Source organism: Scyliorhinus canicula, chromosome 1 (genome assembly GCF_902713615.1).
Source record: "Scyliorhinus canicula chromosome 1, sScyCan1.1, whole genome shotgun sequence".
In the NCBI taxonomy this organism is placed as follows: Eukaryota; Metazoa; Chordata; class Chondrichthyes; order Carcharhiniformes; family Scyliorhinidae; genus Scyliorhinus; species Scyliorhinus canicula.
In genome coordinates this window covers 131,839,988-131,861,218 of record NC_052146.1, presented here as the reverse complement: position 1 = coordinate 131,861,218, position 21,231 = coordinate 131,839,988, and the positions used below count along the sequence as shown (strand labels likewise).

The following is a 21,231-nucleotide window of genomic DNA, read 5'->3' as shown; positions in this document are numbered from 1 at the left end:
CTCCCATTTACCCTTCAGCTCCTCCACCGAGGCCTCGTCTACCTCCAGCATCACCTGGTACACTTCCGAGATCCTCCCCTCTCCAACCCATACCCCCGAGAGCACCCTGTCCTGGACCCCACGCGGCGGCAGCAGGGGGATCCCCGCCACCTGCCGCCTGACAAACGCCTTTACTTGCATGTACCTAAAGGTGTTCCTCGGGGGGAGCCTGAACTTCCCTTCCAGCTCACCCAGACTCGCAAATTTCCCGTCTATGAACAGGTCCCCCAGCCTCCTGACATCTGCCCTGTGCCAACTCAGGAACCCGCCATCAATTCTCCCCGGAACAAACTGGTGGTTCCTCGCATCGGGGACCCCATCGAGGCCCCCACCTCCCCTCTGTGCCGCCTCCATTGCCCCCAAATCTTGAGGGTAGCTGCCACCACCGGGCTCGTGGTATACCTCGTCGGAGGGAGCGGCAGCTGCGCCGTTGCAAGCGCTTCCAGGCTCGTACCCGCACAGGATGCCATCTCCAGCCTCTTCCATGCCGCCCCCTCCCCGTCCATTACCCACTTACGCACCATCGCTGCGTTGGCAGCCCAATAATACCCACAGAGGTTGGGCAACGCCAGCCCCCCCCCCCCCCCATCCCTGCCCCGCTCCAAGAACACCCGTAATGCTCCTGTTAACCCGCCTGAAAAAGGCCTTCGGGATAAGGATGGGGAGGCACTGGAACAGGAACAGAAACCTCGGGAGCACCGTCAGCTTGACTGACTGCACCCTACCCGCCAAAGACAGCGGCAGCATGTCCCACCTCTTAAATTTCTCCTCCATTTGCTCCTCCAGCCTTGTGAGGTTTAGCTTATGCAAGGCCCCCCAGCTCCTGGCCACCTGATCCGCCAAATACCTGAAGCTCCTCTCCGCCCTTTTCAGTGGAAGCCTCCCAATCCCCCCCCTCCAGGTCCACCGGGTGTACCACAAACAGCTTGCTTTTCCCAAAGTTAAGCTTATACCCTGAGAAATCCCCAAATTCCCGGAGAATCCACATCACCACCGGCATTCCCTCCACCGGGTCCGCCACACACAATAGGTCATCCGCATAGAGCGACACTCGGTGCTCCTCCCCACCCCAGACCAGCCCCCTCCAATCCCCCGACTCCCTCAGCGCCATAGCCAGAGGTTCAATTGCCAGCACAAAAAGTAGGGGGGACAGGGGACACCCCCGCCTCGTTCCTCGGTATAGTCGAAAATACTCCGACCTCCTCTTATTCGTGGCCACACTCGCCATCGTGGCCTCATACAACAGCCTCACCCAACTGACAAACCCCTGTACTGTTAGGAAACAAGTTCCTGGTTTTTGATCCAGATACAGTAATATAGTTCCAAGGAAGGATTGTATGTGTCTGGGAGGGAACTTGCAATTGGTGGTGTTCCTGTGTGTCCATTGCCCCCATCCTTTTAAGTGCTACAGGTTATGGGTTTGGTAGGTACTGATGAAGGAGCCTCAAGTTGCTGCAGTGCATCATGTAGTTCATACACACTGCTGTCGTATGGTACCAGTGATGGAGGAAATGAATGTTTATACTGTTGGATGAGGTGCTATAGACGGTTTTGTATTGGATGGTGTTGAGTTCCTTGAATGCTGTTGGAGCTGCATTCATTCAAGCAAGTGGAGAGTATTCTATCACTTCTGACTTGTGCCGTGTAGATGGTGGAATTAGGGAATAAGGAGGTGAGTTACTTGCCACGCTAACTTCCTCTTGTAGCCACAGTATTTATATGACTGGTCAAGTTACATTCCTGGTTTGTGGTAACCCCAAGAGTTGGTAGTGGGAGATTCAGCGATGGTAATGTAATTGAACATCAAGATTAATGGTTAGGTAGTGTCTTGTTGGAAGTGGTAATTGCCTGGCACTTCTGTGGCACCAATGTTACTTACATTTATCACCCCAAGCCTGAATGTTGTCCAGGTATTGATGCATGCAGACATGGACTGCTTAAGCATCTGAAGAGTCATGAATAGCACTGAACCCTGTGCAATCATCAGTGATCATCGCACTTTAGATCTTATGATGGAGGGAAGGTCAGTAATGAAGCTGTTGAAGATTGCTGGGCCAAGGACAGTTCCTGAACACCTGAAACAATGTTCTGGGGCTGAAATGATTGTCCTCCAACAACCACAACTGCCTTCCTTTGTGCTAGGGATAACTGCAACTAGTGGAGAGTCCCCCCCTCCCCCCCCCCCCCCGCCCCATTCCTATTTGGCAGAGGCTTTTTGGAGCCACACTTGATCAAATGCAATTTTGATGTCTCAAAGAGTTATTATTATAACTGACCTTAATGCTGTCCACTACACATGCACACATACGTGTGTACACCAACAGGGCAGCACGGTAGCATTGTGGATAGCACAATCGCTTCACAGCTCCAGGGTCCCAGGTTCGATTCCGGCTTGGGTCACTGTCTGTGCGGAGTCTGCACATCCTCCACGTGTGTGCGTGGGTTTCCTCCGGGTGCTCCGGTTTCCTCCCACAGTCCAAAGATGTGCAGGTTAGGTGGATTGGACATGATAAATTGCCCTTAGTGTCCAAAATTGCCCTTAGTGTTGGGTGGGGTTACTGGGTTATGGGGATAGGGTGGAGGTGTTAACTTTGGGTAGGGTGCTCTTTCCAAGAGCCGGTGCAGACTCGATGGGCCGAATGGCATCCTTCTGCACTGTAAATTCTATGAAACTATGAAACAGCAGTGAGGAATCATCAGTGGTAATTAACCAATCCTTTCTTCCTCAGCCAAATTATGCTCTGATTTTCCAGGCATCCTCTTTCCAAAGTTGGATAGGAGAAGATCTTCCCCACCCTCAACAGTGTTCCTATTTCCTATCCTGGGTCATGTATATGGCCTGTGGGAATTATCAGCACAAACATGCACACAAGTCCAACCTTTCGCTTGAAAAATGGATAGATTTGAGGGCAACCACATAGACCTACAGATTTCCAAGATCAGGGCATTCTCACTGCTGATGATCCTGATTGCCTCTAAATATCCTGGATGTAGGAAAAATGTACATAGAATAAATTAAAACTTACCTGACAGTCCTTAGGCAAGTTGAAATTTTAGGGCAGCATGGTAGCACAAGTGGATAGCACTGTGGCTTCACAGCGCCAGGGTCCCAGGTTCAATTCCCCGCTGGGTCACTGTCTGTGCGGAGTCTGCACGTTCTCCCCGTGTCTGCTTTGGTTTCCTCCAAGTGCTCCGGTTTCCTCCCACAGTCCAAAGACAGGTTAGGTGGATTGGCCATGCTAAATTGCCCTTAGCGTCCAAAAAGGTTCAGAGGGGTTATTGAGTTACGGGGATAGGGTGGAAGTGAGGGCTTAAGTGGGTCGGTGCAGACTCGATGGCCGGAATGGCCTCCTTCTGCACTGTATGTTCTATGTTCCCTCCAATTTTGAACTCCCAGAATCACTGCAGACCCTCTAGCCCCTTCATGGGGGTGCCAAATGAATTGAATCCCAGGAAAATGATGCAGGGCACCTAGGGAACTCCCTGCCGCAACACTTGCCTGTGTGCAATGGATGTGTAAATAATACAAGGTTATTGTAATTTCAGTCCCAGATCTAATAGCCTCAGTAGAGCCCTTTATTTACATTTTCCCAAGGGCTAACAGTGTTATTATGAATGCTTGGCTGAATTTCAAAAGTTATAATTACCTTAGCAAGGGGTTTAGTTAATAGTTTGATTGACAGCTTAAAGAGGTTATTACAATATTAGATGTCTTTGATGTGGTGACTAAATGGAAATGTATTTGTTTTTATAAGAGATTAAAGACATGAGATATAAAAGTTTTCAATGATTTCATGAATGGGAGTTTTTTTTACTATCAAGTTTGTAGGAATGAAAGCTGTATTAACGTGTTAGATGTTTATTTTTCTCAGCTCCAGAAACCCTATAACAACGCATTTGGGGCAGCAGGGTAGCATGGTGGTTAGCATAAATGCTTCACAACTCCAGGGTCCCAGGTTCGATTCCCGGCTGGGTCACTATCTGTGTGGAGTCTGCACGTCCTCCCCCTGTGTGCGTGGGTTTCCTCCGGGTGCTCCGGTTTCCTCCCACAGTCCAAAGATGTGCGGGTTAGGTGGATTGGCCATGCTAAATTGCCCGTAGTGTCCTAATAGATGTAAGGTTAAGGGGGGGGGGGTTGTTGGGTTACGGGTATAGGGTGGATATGTGGGTTTGAGTAGGATGATCATGGCTCGGCACAACATTGAGGGCCGAAGGGCCTGTTCTGTGCTGTACTGTTCTATGTTCTATGTAACGCAAGGAAGAGGGCTGAGATCCACTGAATCCAGTTTCCACTATATTTGCCTGATCCTTGTATCTTGGAAATGGATCTTCCCAGGGGTTAAGGAAATAAATCCAGTGATGTTAGTATCACCAGCTAATATGTAACTAGTACACTCATAGTTAAGTGTAATTGTTTCTCTGAATTGTATATATATGGGTTATATTTCATTGTACAGTAAAGTTGTGTTATCCTGCACTGTACCAACTAGAATTCTCTATTAACCAACATTTCAAACAGATTTATTTTTTTAAATCAGCTCAGATCATAGGTAAACTCACCAGGAAGTTAAAAGTCAGCATGCAGGAATTTAAAAATTAGCCAAAGATTTGAGTCAGCTCTCCAGAGTTTCAGTAATCCCTGAGCTGAAAGAAAAAGGCAGGGCTGGCACTTTGCTTCCAGAGTCAGTATCCACCGAATCACTGAGAGGCCCAGTCAGAATAATATATCCATGGAAACAGACAGCCCTGTTCATTCCTCATATATTTTTGAGATGCTCCAATTTCAACAACTGAAGAGCTGTTTCCCTGCTTTGCCTACAAGGATGTATTTTATGCAGTATTACATGCCACAAGATCACCCAGAAATGATTGAAAATAGAACTTGCCGGTAACTGGCATTATCAATTAACTGGCAACACCCATGCACCAAGCATGCTGGATAATAAAGGATTTGCTTTAATAGGTTCTGTAATCAACTTCTTACCACAGTAGGCATTTTGATAATCATTTCCATGAGACATGAAAATCCGGAGTTGTCTTCTACTGTGGCACTAGCTCCCAGCTTCAGTAACATCATGGCTGTTCTATTATAACCTTGATCAATAAATATAAATATTAAATCATTCAGAATACAGATTAGTTTACAACCAAATGATTGTCTAGGAAGCACCATCAGTTTACAATTCATAGTGTATTTACTATAAATTCATAACAATAACAATGTATGTAAACATTTTATATTTGGAATATGTTTCCAGATTTGATTCCTGGAAGTATTGCGATTATTGTAAACTTCTTCAGGAGCTTGTAACTAGAAACTTGTAAGATGTAGATATCAAAGATAAAATTAAAACTTTGTTGACTAACTTTTGAAGAACAATCGATTTGAATTTTCTGAATAACTTGCAGGTATCAAGCCAAAAAAATGTAATTGTGAGATTTATCATTTTGTTTTCTTTATTTGTTCCTGGGATGTGGGCATCGCTGGGTGGGGCCAGCATTTATTGCCCATCCTTGAGGGCATTTAAGAGTCAACCACATTTCTGTGGATTTGGAGTCACGTGTAGGCCAGATCAAGTAAGGTTTCCTTCCCTAAAGGACACTAATGAACCAGATGGGTTTATATGACAATCGACAATGGTTCCGTGGTCAACATGGTCATCAGGGGCGGCATGATAGCACAATGGTTAGCACAGCACCAGGGTCCCAGGTTCGATTCCCGGCTTGGGTCACTGTCTGTGCAGAGTCTGCACGTTCTCCCCATATCTGCATGGGTTTCCTCCAGGCGCTTAGGTTTCCTCCCACAAGTCCCGAAAGACGTGCTTGTTACATGAATTGGGCATTCTGAATTCTCCCTCTGTCTACCCGAACAGTCACCGGAGTGCGGCGACTCGGGGCTTTTCACAGTAACTTCATTGCAGTGTTAATGTAAGCCTACTTGTGACACTAACAAAGGTTAATTAATTAGACTTTTAATTCGAGATTTTTTTTTTATTGAATTCAAATTCCACCATCAGTCCGGGTTGGAACTGGGTCCCCAGAGCATTTGAGTCTCTGGATTATTAGTCCAGTGAAACCACTACGTCACTGCCTCTCCTATTAGAGAAGGATTGCTAGTTTATCCCAATCTCTTTTTCTTCATTCTCTTTATTTCTCTCGAACAATCCCTCATACTCTCACACCCCATTCACACCTCGGGCCACATTTTTTTTAAAAAGTATTTTTATTCACATTTTTCAAATTTTATACATAAACAATGACACAATAAAATAACACCCCCCCCCCCCCCCCCCCCAAAACCCTCTGCCCCAATCCTCCATGTGATACACTCTCCAATATCGACCCCCTACCCCTCCAATTTCCTCCTCGCGGCTCACTTGCGGATCTCTACCAGCATGGACCTGGCATGGTGGAGCTCACGGTGAGCCAAGGAGGTAACCCCCCCTTAAGGAGTTACCTCTGTGACCCGCCATGGGGTCTACAATGCCAGGGTCTCGCTTGTGGAGATCATCCGAGCCTAACCGAGGGCCTCCTCCACTCCCCACAATGCACTACTTTCCCAACACCGCTCTACCAGAAGGCCCCTCCCCAGGACCCCTGTAATAGGAGCACCCCTGTACTAGGGACCCCTCCTCCCCCCAGCGACCTCTGTAATAGAGGGACCTCCTGCCTAAAGGGACCCCCCTGCATCTGCAACTTCTTTTTTCTAGCCTAAAGATCTGGGGTGGAGTCACTCAAATACTTTATGTTCACCTCCAAGATCTCATCCACCAACTGTTGCCGCTATCCACCTGCGCCTTGTGCATGATTATCTCCCCTCTCACCATCGCCTTCAGGGCCTCTCTCAAAGCACCGAGGGCGACACCACCCCATTTGTGTTAAACTCCACATATTCATCAATCACCCTGGCCATCTTCACACAAAATCCCAAATCTGCTAACAACCCCAGAACCAAACTCCATATCAACTGCTGGACTGGACCCTCCTCATCTCCAAGACCACATCCACCAGGTGCAGAGAGAGAAATCACTGTCACAGAATATTCCTCTTTCCTCACCCCTGGCAGCAGAGATTCTCCCATCACACAAAAGTCAATGGGCAAGTACACGTTGTGCACTGGAGAGGAAAAAGACAATTCCCTGCTGCCAGGGTGCAACAATCAACATGGGTTCGCTCCACCCACCTCCTTCATGAATGTCGCCAGTACCTCCTCTACCCCCGAAGGGCCAGCAACTTCGGCTTAGATCGATCCAACTTAGTGTTTAGAATGCAATTCAAATCTCCTCCCAGAATCAGATGGTGCGTGTCCATGTCTAATATGGCCACCAGCATCCTCTTCATGAACTCTACATTGTCCCAGTTTGGAGCAGACAAATTGATATGCTCATTAAAACCACTGACTTACCCTCCAATGTCCCCGAGACTATGACATATCTGCCACTCTAGTCCACTACTATGTTCCCCACCTGGAACCAAACTCTTTTGTTCATTCGTATGGCCACCCCCCGGGCTCCGCTGTCAAAGCCCAAGTGGAACATCTGGCTCACCCAAGCCTTACGGAGCCTAATCTGATATTCCACCCACAGGTGGGTCTCCTGCAAAAGCACCACATCGGTCCTCAAACTCTTCAACTGCAGGAAAACTCTAGCTTTACTGGGCCTGCCAAACCCGCATATTCACGTAACCAATGGAACCAAAGGTCTCTCACCCCCTCTCCTCTTCAAGTCAGCCATTTCCACCACAAGGGAATTTCCCCTCCATCCCCCATAATTCTAAAACCAGAGCCCACCTAAGGTGACAGTCAACACCACCCTCCTGATGGGACAATAAATAACCCCCAGTCACCGTCAGGACTCTACTCCCCCACCATCCCAGAAATTCCCCTACCACTTCTTCTCAAACAACACCTCTCTCCTCCAACCCCTTCTCCCCACTATTCACACCTTCATCAAAAGCTGCCTAAACATATGCAGCAAGCTGCAGACCCTCCCCGTACATCGCTCCCGTTCACTAGCTAACCTCATGCTGCTAGCGAGGTAGATCCCCTGTCGGACCTTATTTCACACAAATAAAAATTCCAAGAATGAAACTAAAAACTCATACTACCACACCGAAGAGCTGAAACTCCCCACCCCCTCCCTCAACCCTGAATCTACCCTACATCCCACACCCTCCCCTCAACCAAATATTCCCTTGAAACAACAAATGCCCTCCCAAAAAAAAACACCATAACCAAAAAAAGATCCCCAAACAAATCACATCAATTTCAATTAACAATAACTCGTGCAGACAAGAAAAAAGGGGGAAGGGGAACAGGGAGGAAGTAGAACAGTCACACATCTTTACAACAAATGTCCCCATACAAACCAGTCTCGACCACCAGCAAAGTTTCTTGCAAACCCACTCAGTTCAGTCCAAGTACCTGAGCCTTAATATAAGCCTCTGCCTTCTCGAAGAAGCAGTCCTTCGAGAAGTCCACCTCGCCGGGTACACCACACCAAACTACACACAACTCTGAAATAGCATTGGTTTTGCCTTATTAAAGGCCGCCTGCCTCCTTGCCAATTCTGCCGCGACATTGTGGCATATTTGAATGCTGCTGCCTTCCCACCGAATCTCCCGTTTCTCCTTGGCCCACTTCAGGACCCTCTACTTCATCAGATAGATGTGAAAACATGCTATCACCGCTCGTGGTAGATCATTCGCCCATGGTTTTATCTGGACCGACTGGTGGGCCCAATCCAGCTCGATGGAGGGGGCTTGGGTGTCCTCCCCCAGCAACATCATAAACATCGCCTTGAAATATTCAGTTGGCTCAGAACCTCCAGCCCCTCAGGTAACCTCACTACTTTGCGACAATATCTCCTCCACCCCCTCCAACACTTCATCATACTCCTGCACTGTCCCCAAAGTCTTCCCAAAAGCCTTCATTATCAGGACTAACGCATCAGCCACCAATTTCTTTTGAGGAAACATTTTATTGAGGCATTTATAATTTAAACATTTTAACATATTAACATTCTAAATAACAGAACGGTCTAACACACGCAAAAACCCCACAGTAACATACCCAACTTCCCCCCGCCCTAACTCCTAGCTTCCCACATATTAGATTCTCTGCCCTTATTCTCCACTTCCTTTCCTCCCCTTTCCCTCCCCCCCCCCTCCCCCCCCCCCCCCCCCCCCTTCTGCTTACGATCATTTTCCTTAAAGAAGTTGATGAGCGGCTGCTACCTCCAAGCTAACCCCTGTATTGAACCCCTTAAGGCGAACTTAATCTTCTCTAGCCTGAGAAACTTGGCCATGTCACTGGCCCACACCCTGACTTTGGATGCTCCGAATCCCTCCAACCCAGCAAAATCTGTCTCCGGGCCACCAGGGAGGCAAAGGCCAAAACGTCTATCAATTTCTCCCCAAACCCTATTTTTGACATCACCTTATCCTGTAGTCCCCTTAGAGGGAGGCGAGGGAAGCTTGGAACCTGCCTCCGGACACAGTCCCATACCTGCAGGTACCAAAATCCATTCCCACCTGGTAACTCAAACTCTTCCTCTAGCTCCTCAATTAAGAGATCCCCAAATCTCTCAATCCGTGCCTGCTGCCACCTCCTAATGCCCCAGTCCAGCCGCACGGAAAGAACCGGTGACTGTCACAGATCGGTGACCACACCGACGTCCCCTCCAGTCTCATATTCTGCCTCCATTGCCCCCACTCTCTCAGGGCTGCCACTACTACTGGGCTTGTGGAGTACCAAGCCGGCGAGAATGGCAGAGGTGCCGTTAACAGAGCCTCCAGACTTGGGCCCTTACAAGATGCCGCCTCTACCCGCTCCAACACCAACCCCTCCCCCACTACCCACTTCCTAACCATCAAAATATTAGCAGCCCAGTAGTAATTAATAAAGTTCGGAAGGGCCAAGCCTCCCACCCCACTCCCCCGCTCAAGAAGGACCTTCTTCACCCTCGGGGCTTTCCCAGCCCATATAAAACCCGATATTGACGCATTCATTTTCCTAAAAAATGTCTTGGGGATAAAGATTGGGAGACACTGAAACACAAACAGCAATCTCAGGAAGACTACCATTTTCACAGTCTGTACCCTCCCCGCCAATGATAGCGGGAGCATGTCCCACCTCCGGAAGTCCCCTTTCATTTGCTCAATCACCCTGCCCAAATTTAATTTTTGAAACTGACCCCAGTCTCTTGCCACCTGAATCCCCAGATACCTAAAATTCCTTCCCACCACTTTGAACAGCATCTCCCTCAATCTCCTCTCCTGCCCCCTTGCCTCGATTGTGAAGACCTCGCTCTTGCTCGTGTTTAGTTTGTAGCCTGAGAACCGGCCACATTCCTCCAGTATTCCCATAATTCCTGAAATACCCCCAACTGGTCTGTTACATACAGGAGCAAATCGTCCGCATAGAGCGAAACCCTGTGCTGCACCCCCCCCCCCCCCCCCCTCACTATCCTCCACCAAATGTTCGATACCCTCAGTGCCATTGCCAAAGGCTGTATGGCCAGGGCAAACAGTAGTGGGAAGATTGGGCACCCCTGCCTTGTCCCCCTGCACAGACCTGACCCCAGTCTCTTGCCACCTGAATCCCCAGATTCTGACCGGACCCGATTGGTCCTTACATTTGCCACTGGTGCCTGATATAGCAGCCGGACCCAATCCACAAACCCCTGCCCGAACCCAAACCTTCCCAGGACATCCCACTAGTACCTTCATTCCACCCAATCAAAGGCATTCTCTGCATCCTTGGCCACCACCACTTTGACCTCGCGTCCCTCCGCAAGCATCATTATCACATTTGGGAGCCGTCTAATATTGGACGTCAGGTGTTGTCCCTTCACAAATCCCGCCTGGTTCTCCCCTATTATCTCCGGGATACAATCCTCTTCGCACATAGCCAAGATATTTGCCAGCAATTTAGCATCACATTGAAAAGGGAGATCGACCTATACGACCCACAACTCTCCGGATCCTCATCCCGCTTCAAAATAAGGGAGATCGATGCCTGCGATAACATTGGGGGGAGCACTCTTCAGCTCCTTGGACTCATTTAAAGCCTTTACCAGGAGCGGCCCCAGCAACCCGGAAAACATTTTATAAAACTTAACCGGGTATCGTCAGGTCACGGGACCTTACCTGATTGCATCGCCCTCCAAGCCGTCTATCACCTCCCCAAGCCCAATTGCAGCTCCCAAACCCTTCACCAACTCCTCATCTACCCTCGGGAATTCCAACCACCCCAGGACTGGCTTCATATCCTCCTCTCCAGCTGTTGGTTCTGATTTATACAATCTACTGTAAAACTCCCGAAACACATCATTCACCCCCGCCAGATCCAAAACCAACCTCCCCACTGTATCTTTTACTTTCCTAATCTCTCTCACCATCTCCTGTAAGGGCTTTTCACAGTTACTTCATTTGAAGCCTACTTGTGACAATAAGTGATTTCCATTTCATTTCACTTCCTCAGCTGGTGCACCAACGTCCTGCTGGCTTTTTCCCCATATTCACACACCGCCCCCTTCACCCTTCTCAGCTGTCCCTCTGCCTTACCTGTGGACAGGAGCCCAAATTCCAGCTGCAGTCGCTGACGCTCCTTCAGAAGCCCGCTATCCATAGACTCTGCATATTTCCTGTCCACCTGTAAAATTTTGCCTACCAGCCAGTCCAACTCTGCCCGCTCAATCTTCTTCTTATGTGCCCAAGTTGAGATGACTTCCCCCCTAATAACATCCTTCACTGCCTCCCACACCACCCCCGCCAAAACTCACCTGTCATTAATCTTTATATATTGTCGAATGACCTCCCTCACCTGCTCGCACGCCTCATCCTCCGCTAACAGCCCCACATCCAACCTCCATTGCGGCCGCTGGATCTTTCCTTTGTTGACTTGCAGGTCTACCCAGTACGGGACATGGTATGACACCACACTTGCTTAATATTCAATATCCACCACCTCAGCCAGGAGCGTTGTGTCCAACACAAGGAAATCTATCCGGGAATATACCTTGTGCACATGGGAGTAAAATGAAAACCCCTTACTCCTTGGCCTCTCAAATCTCCACGGATCCACACACCCCTCCCCACCCCATGAGCTCCATAAACCCCCGCAGCTCCTTTGCCATAGCTGATACCTTCCCAGACCGGGAACTTGACCGATCCAGCCTTGGATCCAGGACCGTGCTGAAATCTCCCCCCATAATCAGTCGATATGAATCCAGGTCTGGGATCTTCCCCAGCACCCGTCTGACAAACTCAACATCGTCCCAGTTTTGGACATATATATTTACCAATACCACGGCCATTCCTTCCAACTTCCCACTAACCATAACATATCTAATCCCCAGGGCTGCCTCTATCTTCCCCACCTCGAACGCCACACATTTATTGACCAGGATTGCCACCGCCCTCGTTTTAAAGTCAAATCCCGAATGAAACGCCTGTCCAACCCATCCCTTCCTCCCTTCCTCAACCTAATCTGATCCCTCCACCTTCAAATGTGTCTCCTGCAACATGGCCACTTCCGCCTTCAGTTGCCTCAAGTGCGCGAACACACGGGCCTTTTTGACTGGCTCATTCAGTTCATGAACGTCCCACGTGACCAGCATGGTCGGGGGGCACCCCGCCCCCCACCAATCAACCATAACCTCCCCTAGGCCAGTCGTCGGCCCATGTCCCGCACCTCCCCAGGCCCACCCTTGGGCAACCACCGTCATTAACCCTCCTCCTTCTCCACTTTGAAAGTCCCCTCCCCATCAGCAGTGTAGATCTCCCCAACCCAACCCCCCCTCCTCCTCCCATCCCCCCCCCCCCCCCCCCCAACATCGGTCTTCAGCCCCCACTTTGCTTCTGTGTACTAGCCCTCCCAGCTAGCCTGGCAGCCCCCGCTCATGGCGCCTAGCATCTCACCCACCATTGGTTCCCCTCCCCCCTGCTCTTAGTGCAAACAGTTGAAACAATGGCAAGAAGCAAAAACAAACAAACAATCCCTCCCAAGGTCGAAGCGCAAAGGCCCACCCCTCCTCCCTTCACAAATTATTATATACCAGCCTAACCCCAAACTGAACCAAAACAAACCCGGCAAGAAACAAGCAAAACCCCCGAAATAAGTCCAAACAGCACAGATCCAAAGTTTAACAAAACATAGTTCAGTTCTCCTCAGTCAAAATTCAAGATCCTCATTCTCCAGTCAGTTTATTCTCCTTCATGAAGTCCGCTGCCTCCTCCGACGAGCCAAAGTACCACTCCCGGCCCCCATAAGTCACCCATAGGCGGACCAGTAGTCCCAACTTTATGCCCTTTTTGTACAGGGCCGACTTGACCGTATTAATGATCGCCCTCCTCTTTGCGAGCTCTGCTCCCAGGTCTTGATACACCTGGATCTCGACATCCTCCCACGTACATCTCCTCATCTGCCTGGCCCACCTCATAATGTGTTCCTTGTCCAGGAACTGATGTAATCGCACCACCACAGGCTCACCCCCCCTGGGGCTTGTACATCAATTCCCTGTGGGCCCGGTCCACCTCCAGCGGTCAATCAAATGCACCATCCCCAACACTTCCCCCCATAGGGACCAGCGTCCGATCCTTCGATTCCCTCCAGCAGGCCAACGATCCGAATATTCTGCCTCCGAGAACAATATTCCAGGTCCTTCACTTTCTCCAGCAGCCTCTTCTGCTGGTCACACAGCATCCCAATCTCTGCTGCCATCGAGGTGGACTGGTCCTCATGCTCTCCCACCAGCTCCTCCAACCTCTGAATTGCCTGACCCTGTGCCGCTAGTTTCGTCTCCACATGGTCGACCATCGCCTTGATTGAGTCCACTGCCCGGACCAGGTCCTCCGCACTCTCCTTCCATTGTTGGGTGAACTTCACATTTAAGAGGTTCACCAACTGGTCCATCGACCACTGAGCTGACAGGGTCCGACCCTGTTCGTCTGCCGCTCCTCACTTGCCACCACCGCCTGGTTTGTTCTTTTCCGATGATTTCTGGGCCGCAGCTCCATAAACTGGGGGTCCCTTTCTTCTGTTCTTGCTTCTACACCCTTTCTCTACACATTTCCTGCAAAAAATCCAGCTTAAAAGCCACACAAAGACCACCATGAGCAGGAGCTGCCAAATGTGCGACCGTTCACTCCATGGTCACCATCAGAAGTCCAGCCACCAATTTTTTGAGGGTCTTCATCATTTTTACCTTTTGCTTCTCGATATGCTTGTCGAATTGTCTTCCAAATTCGACAGCCATTACCTCCATGATAGGTATGGCACCACCCAATGAGCCTTCAATCCTGCAGGACTCCGCACCGTCTCAATTCCTCAGAAGGGCACTGCTCACACCTTTCATTCCAATATTCTTTTTTGCCCCATTTACTCACCTAAAAGACTCTCAAATGGGATTAATTTATTCACCAATTACCCCCGGGAACGGGGTAAAAATAACCAAAAACCAAGGACTCTAGTGGGAGCTACCTTATGTGCAGCCTCCTTTGACATGTCCCCACCGGAAGTCTACATTTTCACAGAGTTGAGAAGACTTTGAGAACCTTTAAAAATAACAGGCAGGATCCAAATTTGAAAGACCCATCTCTATTTCCAGTGACGTCAAGGGAAGAAGGAAAAGTGTGAATCGAGTAAGCAGGAAACCCAAGCCCATCAGGGCCATTTGCTGAGTTCAAACAAATCCCATTTTTGGATGCTCCCGGGGCCTTAAATCGCTATGTGGGCCATGTGGAGTTTGCACATTCCCCCATGTCTGCGTGGGTTTCGCCCCCACAACCCAAAGATGTGCAGGTTAGATGGATTGGCCATGCTAAATTTCTCCTTAATTGAAAAAAAATACTAATTGGGTACTCTAAATTTATTTTCTTTCAATCACCATGTGGGAGTCACAAATTGATGGAGTAGATGCAAGCACTCTTGAAAGATGGATACATTCTGTCAGACTGTCATGATAAGGTGGTTCTAGTAACCTGCTCTTTAAACTTGAAGAAAATCTGCAGTTGTCAGTGAGAGTTAATAAAAAACATTGTTGGATTGCATTGATTGACAGGCATAGGTTGGAAAGAAAAGTAGCTTCCGGTCATGTAGTTTGCATAGAGTTCATTGTTGCCATTTTCAGAAGGCTTAACGTTAAGTCATCATTAATACTTGGATGATTTTAAAAAGCTACAATTATCTCAGCAGGATGTTCTGAGTTTGTTATGTAATTAATAGCTTAAAAGATGATTAAATAATTAGCTGTCTTTGATGTGGTGACTGAATAGATATCTGTTTGTTTTTACAAGAGATTAACTACTGAGGAGATTAAAAAGCTTTGAATGATTTTATGAACCAATGTTTTTGTTTTCCCTACTATCAAGTGTGTTTGAGTGAGAGATGTATTAAATTATTAGAATTTTATTTTTTTGCAACTCCACGTGACTCATGAAGTCTGTCCATAGTATATGCTGGGTGAGTAGCTATAACAAATCCCCAGAGAACAGAGATCTGTCTTCTGCCAAGTCTGCCTTAGTACTCGCACATCCCGGTGTTCACCTATGCTCTGCTTCTAGGTCAGTAGGCTTCACTCTAGCCTGCACCAACAGCCTGTCATCACGCGCCTCCTCCCAAACAAACATCATGGATTACCAATGGGATCCAGCGAGTTAGGACATTTCCTGACCTACCCATCTCAGGAGCCAAAATCTGGACCCTAACTGCTCATTGGTGCTCCCAACTCCCCCTCAACCCTTCCCTACTTCTGGACCTTTTTGTCTCAATTATTCTCAGTTTGTCAATCCCCTCAGCCTCTATTGCAATCTTCAAACTTGTTTTTTTTAGGCTCACTCTAACACATTGTTCTCTCTCAACTTCCCAATCCTCATACCCACTCTCTATCTCAATCGGACTATCTTAAGCCCTTTTTACGGAATCCTTTGTTTTTCTCAAAGTCCTCAACTTCATTTGCCACCAAACGTCTCTCTAATATCAGCACTCACTCGTCTTTGCCCTCATGCTGGCGATTCCCACAATCGCTTCTACAGTCTTTTCAATTTATTTACAAATAAAATACAATTTTTTTCTCATTTTCACACATTTACATACTCTCTTTAAAATAATTCTATGGGCAGAAATTTTCAGATAGCAAAGTTTCCAGCTCCACCGCCCAAAAAATGGAGAACGCATCTCCACTGATCATAGCAGCCTCACACAATTCTCTAAGGAACATTAATTGGGTTGAGGTGAGACATTTGCCCTTCATTCGGGTGAAAACCCACCTGAGACAGCTGTTGTCCAATTTGACTGGTTGCCAGTTCTGTAGTGCCAGCAGCGTCAGTACAGCAGTGGCCAGGACTGGGACGACAAGTTGTTCCCAAATCCGGGACTACAAGCAGTCCCCAGATTTTGAATCTCAGAATTCTAGACCAGCTGAGAGTGGGAGGGCCACACAGCAGGGAATAACGGTGAGGGTTTTGTAGGAGATGGTGTGGGGGCATTGATGGAGAGGCTGGGGAGGGGGGTTTGGGGACGGGTGGAAGAGTGGAAGAGAACGTCAGTGGGGGCCAGACCTTGTGGTTGGAGCCTGATGTGAAAAGTGGCCCTTGGGGAAGGTGCTCCCCCACACCCCCCCCCCCCCCCCCCCCCCCCCCAACTCCTCCCACCCCTTACCCTCCTCTATTCTTCCTCCTGCCCCACTTCCCTTATTGGTTGCTGGTTCCAAACAGGTCTTAGAACAGGCTGGTGAATTACTTCCACGTCTGGTGAAAGCCTTCCTCCGATCCCCGAATGGGGAATATCATCTTTTCCAATTTAAGGAATTCTGCTAAGTCGGATAGCCAGTCCGCAGCCTTGGGTAGCACTGGTAGCTGGAAGTATTCAGAGCTGGTGGTGTTCATCCATACGCTCGCCATGGGAGCACTGTACAGTAGTTTCAACCAAGATGTGAACCTGGTCCAAACCCAAACCTTTCCGGTATCTCCATTTGACTCTGTCAAAGGCCTTCTCTGCATCAAGGGAGGTGATCACTTCTGGTGTCTCCTCCCCGGGTGGGGTCATAATCATGTTCAGCAAGCATCTGATGTTCGCTGTTTGTTGTCTGCCCTTGACAAAGCCTGTCTGATCTTCCACGGCCACCTCTGGGCCACAACCCTCCAGTCACTTCGCCAGGGCCTTTGCCAGGACTTTGGCATCAGTGTTTAGGAGTGAGATGGGCCTGTATAACCTACACTCCATACACTCTTTGCCTTTTTGGGAAATCAGTGATAATTAGGCTTGACTGATTCCTAGGACGGCAGTACTGACTTACGAGGGGAGGTTGAATCGGTTAGGATTGTATTCGCTGGAGTTCAGAAGAATCAGGGAGGGATATCACAGAAATCTAGAAAATTCTAACAGGACTGGACAGGGTTGATGCAGGAAGGATGTTTCCGATGGTGGGTGTGTCCAGAATCAGGGGTCACAGTCTAAGGGGTGGATCATTTAGGACAGAGGTGAGGATACATGTCTTTTTTTTTATTTTTATAAATTTAGATTACCCAATTATTTTTTCCAATTAAGGGGCAATTTAGTGTGGCCAATCCACCTACTCTGCACATTTTTGGGTTGTGGGGGCGAAACCCACGCAGATACAGGGAGAATGTGCAAACTCCACACGGACAGTGACCCAGAGCTGGGATCGAACCTGGGACCTCAGCACCGTGAGGCGGTTGTGCTAACCACTAGGCCACCATGCTGCCCTAGGATACATGTCTTAACGCAGAGTGCTGAGCCTGTGGAATTTGTTACCAAAGGAAGTAGTTGAGTCCAAAACATTGTGTGGTTTCAAGAAGCAGTTAGATATAGCACTTAGGGTGAAGAGGATCAAAGGATATAGGGGAAAGCAGGATTAGGCTATTAAGTTGGATGATCCACCATGATCATAATGAATGGCGGAGTGGGGGAAGAGTTTAATGGCCTCCTCCTGTTCCTTTTTCTTCTAAGTTTCTATGTTTTCTGTGCCAGCATGGGTGGCAGGATCCCTCTCGATAACGAATCATTGAACATCTCCCTCAGCTGCAGGGCCAGTCCTGCCACAAATGTTTGATAAAAATTCACCGGGAATCCGTTTGGACCCTGTGGCTTCCCCGACTGCAAGGGGTCAATGCTCTCCATGACCGTCTCCCAGTACTATTGGTGCTTCCAGCCCACACCTCCTTTCCTCCCCCACAGCCAGTATATCCAGCCCATCGAGAAACCACCTCATTTTCAAGTCACCCTCCGGGGGCTCGGAGGTGGACAGCTCCCAGTAAAAGGTCGCAAAGGCCTCATTCTTATCTGATGCCGTGACTAGTTTACAATTCCTGTCTTTCACTTACGCTATCTTCCTCATGGCTGCCTGCTTTCTTAGCTGGTAAGCCAGCAGGCGGCTGGACTTGTCCCCATGTTCACAGAAGAATCCCCGTGTCTGGCGGAATTGGTAAACTGCTTTCCCGGTGTAGAGCAGCTCAATTTCCATTTTTCCTCTCTTTTTAAAAAAAAAATTAGTGTACCCAATTCATTTTTTCCAATTATGGGGCAATTTAGCATGGCCAATCTACCTAGCTTGCACATGTTTGGGTTGTGGGGGTGAAAACCATGCAAACACGGGAGATTGTGCAAACTCCACACGGACAGTGACCCAGAGCTGGGACCGAACCTGGGACCTTCGCGCCATGAGGCCGCAGTGCTAACCCACTGCGCCACCGTGCTGCCATTATTTTTCCTCTCTGGAAGTAGGGCAGGTCGTGCCTAACTAATTTAGTGGAATTTTTTGAGGACATTACCAGTGCAGTAGATAACGGGGAGCCAATGGATGTGGTATATCTGGTTTTCCAGAAAGCCTTTGACAAGGTGCCACACAAAAGGTTGCTGCATAAGTTAAAGATGCATGGCATTAAGGGTAAAATAGTAGCATGGATAGAGGATTGGTTAATTAATAAAAAGCAAAGAGTGGGAATTAATGGGTGTTCCTCTGGTTGACAATCAGTAGCTAGTGGTGTCCCTCAGGGATCCGTGTTGGGCCCACAATTGTTCACAATTTACATAGATGATTTGGAGTTGGGGACCAAGGGCAATGTGTCCACGTTTGCAGATGACACTAAGATGAGTGGTAAAGCGAAAAGTGCAGAGGATACTGGAAGTCTGCAGAGGGATTTGTATAGGTTAAGTGAATGGGCTAGGGTCTGGCAGATGGAATACAATGTTGACAAATGTGAGGTTATCCATTTCGGTAGGAATAACAGCAAACGGGATTATTATTTAAACAATAAAATATTAAAGCATGCTGCTGTGCAGAGATACCTGGGTGTGCTAGTGCATGAATCACAGAAAGTTGGTTTACAGGTGCAACAGGTGATTAAGAAGGCAAATGGAATTTTGTCCTTCATTGCTAGAGGGATGGAGTTTAAGACTAGGGAGGTTATGTTGCAATTGGATAAGGTGTTAGTGAGGCCACACCTGGAGTATTGTGTTCAGTTTTGGTCTCCTTACTTGAAAAAGGACGTACTGGCACTGGAGGGTGTGCAGAGGAGATTCACTAGGTTAATCCCAGAGCTGAAAGGGTTGGATTACGAGGAGAGGTTGAGTAGACTGGGACTGTACTCGTTGGAATTTAGAAGGATGAGGGGGGATCTTATCGAAACAGATAGATAGGGAATAGATAGGATAGATGCGGGCAGGTTGTTTCCAATGGTGGGTGACAGCAGAACTAGGGGGCATAGCCTCAAAATAATGGGAAGTAGATTTAGGACTGAGTTTAGGAGGAACTTCTTCACCCAAAGGGTTGTGAATCTATGGAATTCCTTGCCCAGTGAAGCAGTTGAGGCACCTTCATTAAATGTTTTTAAGGTAAAGATAGATAGTTTTTTGAAGAATAAAGGGATTAAGGGTTATGGTGTTTGGGCCGGAAAGTGGAGCTGAGTCCACAAAAGATCAGCCATGATCTCATTGAATGGCGGAGCAGGCTCGAGGGGCCAGATGGCCTACTCCTGCTCCTAGTTCTTATGTTCTTAGTTCCACGGTCATGGTGTGGAGGTCGTGATCCATCTCCAGTAAGGAGTCAATCAGCTGTTTATTTGCTGCCCTCTCCTTCCTGTCCCTTAGTGCCTTGTACACTATTATTTCTCCCTTCCGGTGGCGACGATGTGCTGAGTGGATGCACATCAGGTGGCTCTCCTCCCAGTTGCACCGAACACGGTGAATTTATTTGAATTTTTGGCCCAAAATGCCTCCGGAAACCCACCCGAATACAAAAGGCACAAACTGCCCGAGAAGGAAAGAGGATGCCTGCAAACAACAGATCGAGGGGACGTCGAGAAGTCAGAAGCAGCAGCGAAGGAAAGCGGCAGGAAGAACGGACGAGCAGACCGGCGGCCCCATGAGGTTAGGCGGACGCCCAGGTGAACCAGAAGGGGGAAAGATCAGCGACCCGAACGGCGGAGCAGGAGCAGACAATGACACCACATTCCCCCCCCCCCCCCCCCCCCCCCACACACACACAGGACGGATGGAGGAACATGTTGAAAAAGGAACTGGCCGGTATGAAGGAAGTGATCAGGACGGAGCTCCAGGTGGTGATGAAGGAGGTGGTGACGGAAGCGATAGCAACCCTTCAGTGCACGATAGAAAGCCTGGGACGTAAGTTGGAGGCGCAGGAGAAGATGATCCTGGACTTGGAGAAGGCATCAATGGACCAGAGCGATAGGATTGTGGCTCTGGAGGCTGAGGTGAAGAGGTTTGTGGTGGCTCAGGGGAACCTAAAAGGGAAGGTCGAGGACCAGGAAAATAGGTCCAGGCGGCAAAATGTCCACATTGCGGGTCTGCCAGAGGGGATTGAGAGAAGGGACTCAATGGGCTACATCACCCAAATACTGGGCACTATAGTTGAGAGGGAAGGCTTTCCAAACCCCCCAGAGATAGACAGGGAACACAGATCACTCGGGCCTAAACCCAAAACCGGGGAGAAGCCGAGGGAAATAATTGCGAAGTTGCACCGATTCCAAAATCAGGAAAAACTCCTGAGGTGTGCCCGACAGACAAAGTCATGCTCGTGGGAAGGGCACAGAATCAGGGTTTACCAGGACATTGGGGCGAACCAATAAGATAGCCGAAATCAACAGAGTGAAAGTGGAGCTTTATGTGGCGCTATCAATTGCACTCAAAGACGAGAGACAAGTACAATCGAG

General features: G+C 48.6%; 1 protein-coding gene across 4 annotated transcripts in view; it reads right to left on the bottom strand.

The window, feature by feature from the left end:
• Positions 1 to 21,231, bottom strand: part of LOC119967483 (transient receptor potential cation channel subfamily A member 1-like) — a 645,844-nt gene that overhangs the window by 474,949 nt on the left and 149,664 nt on the right. For all 4 annotated transcript variants that reach the window (XM_038800105.1, XM_038800113.1, XM_038800133.1 and 1 more), the window contains exon 7: positions 5,024 to 5,133. In XM_038800105.1, coding sequence (XP_038656033.1) covers positions 5,024 to 5,133 — 110 coding nt within the window. The remainder of the gene's footprint in view (positions 1 to 5,023; positions 5,134 to 21,231) is intronic.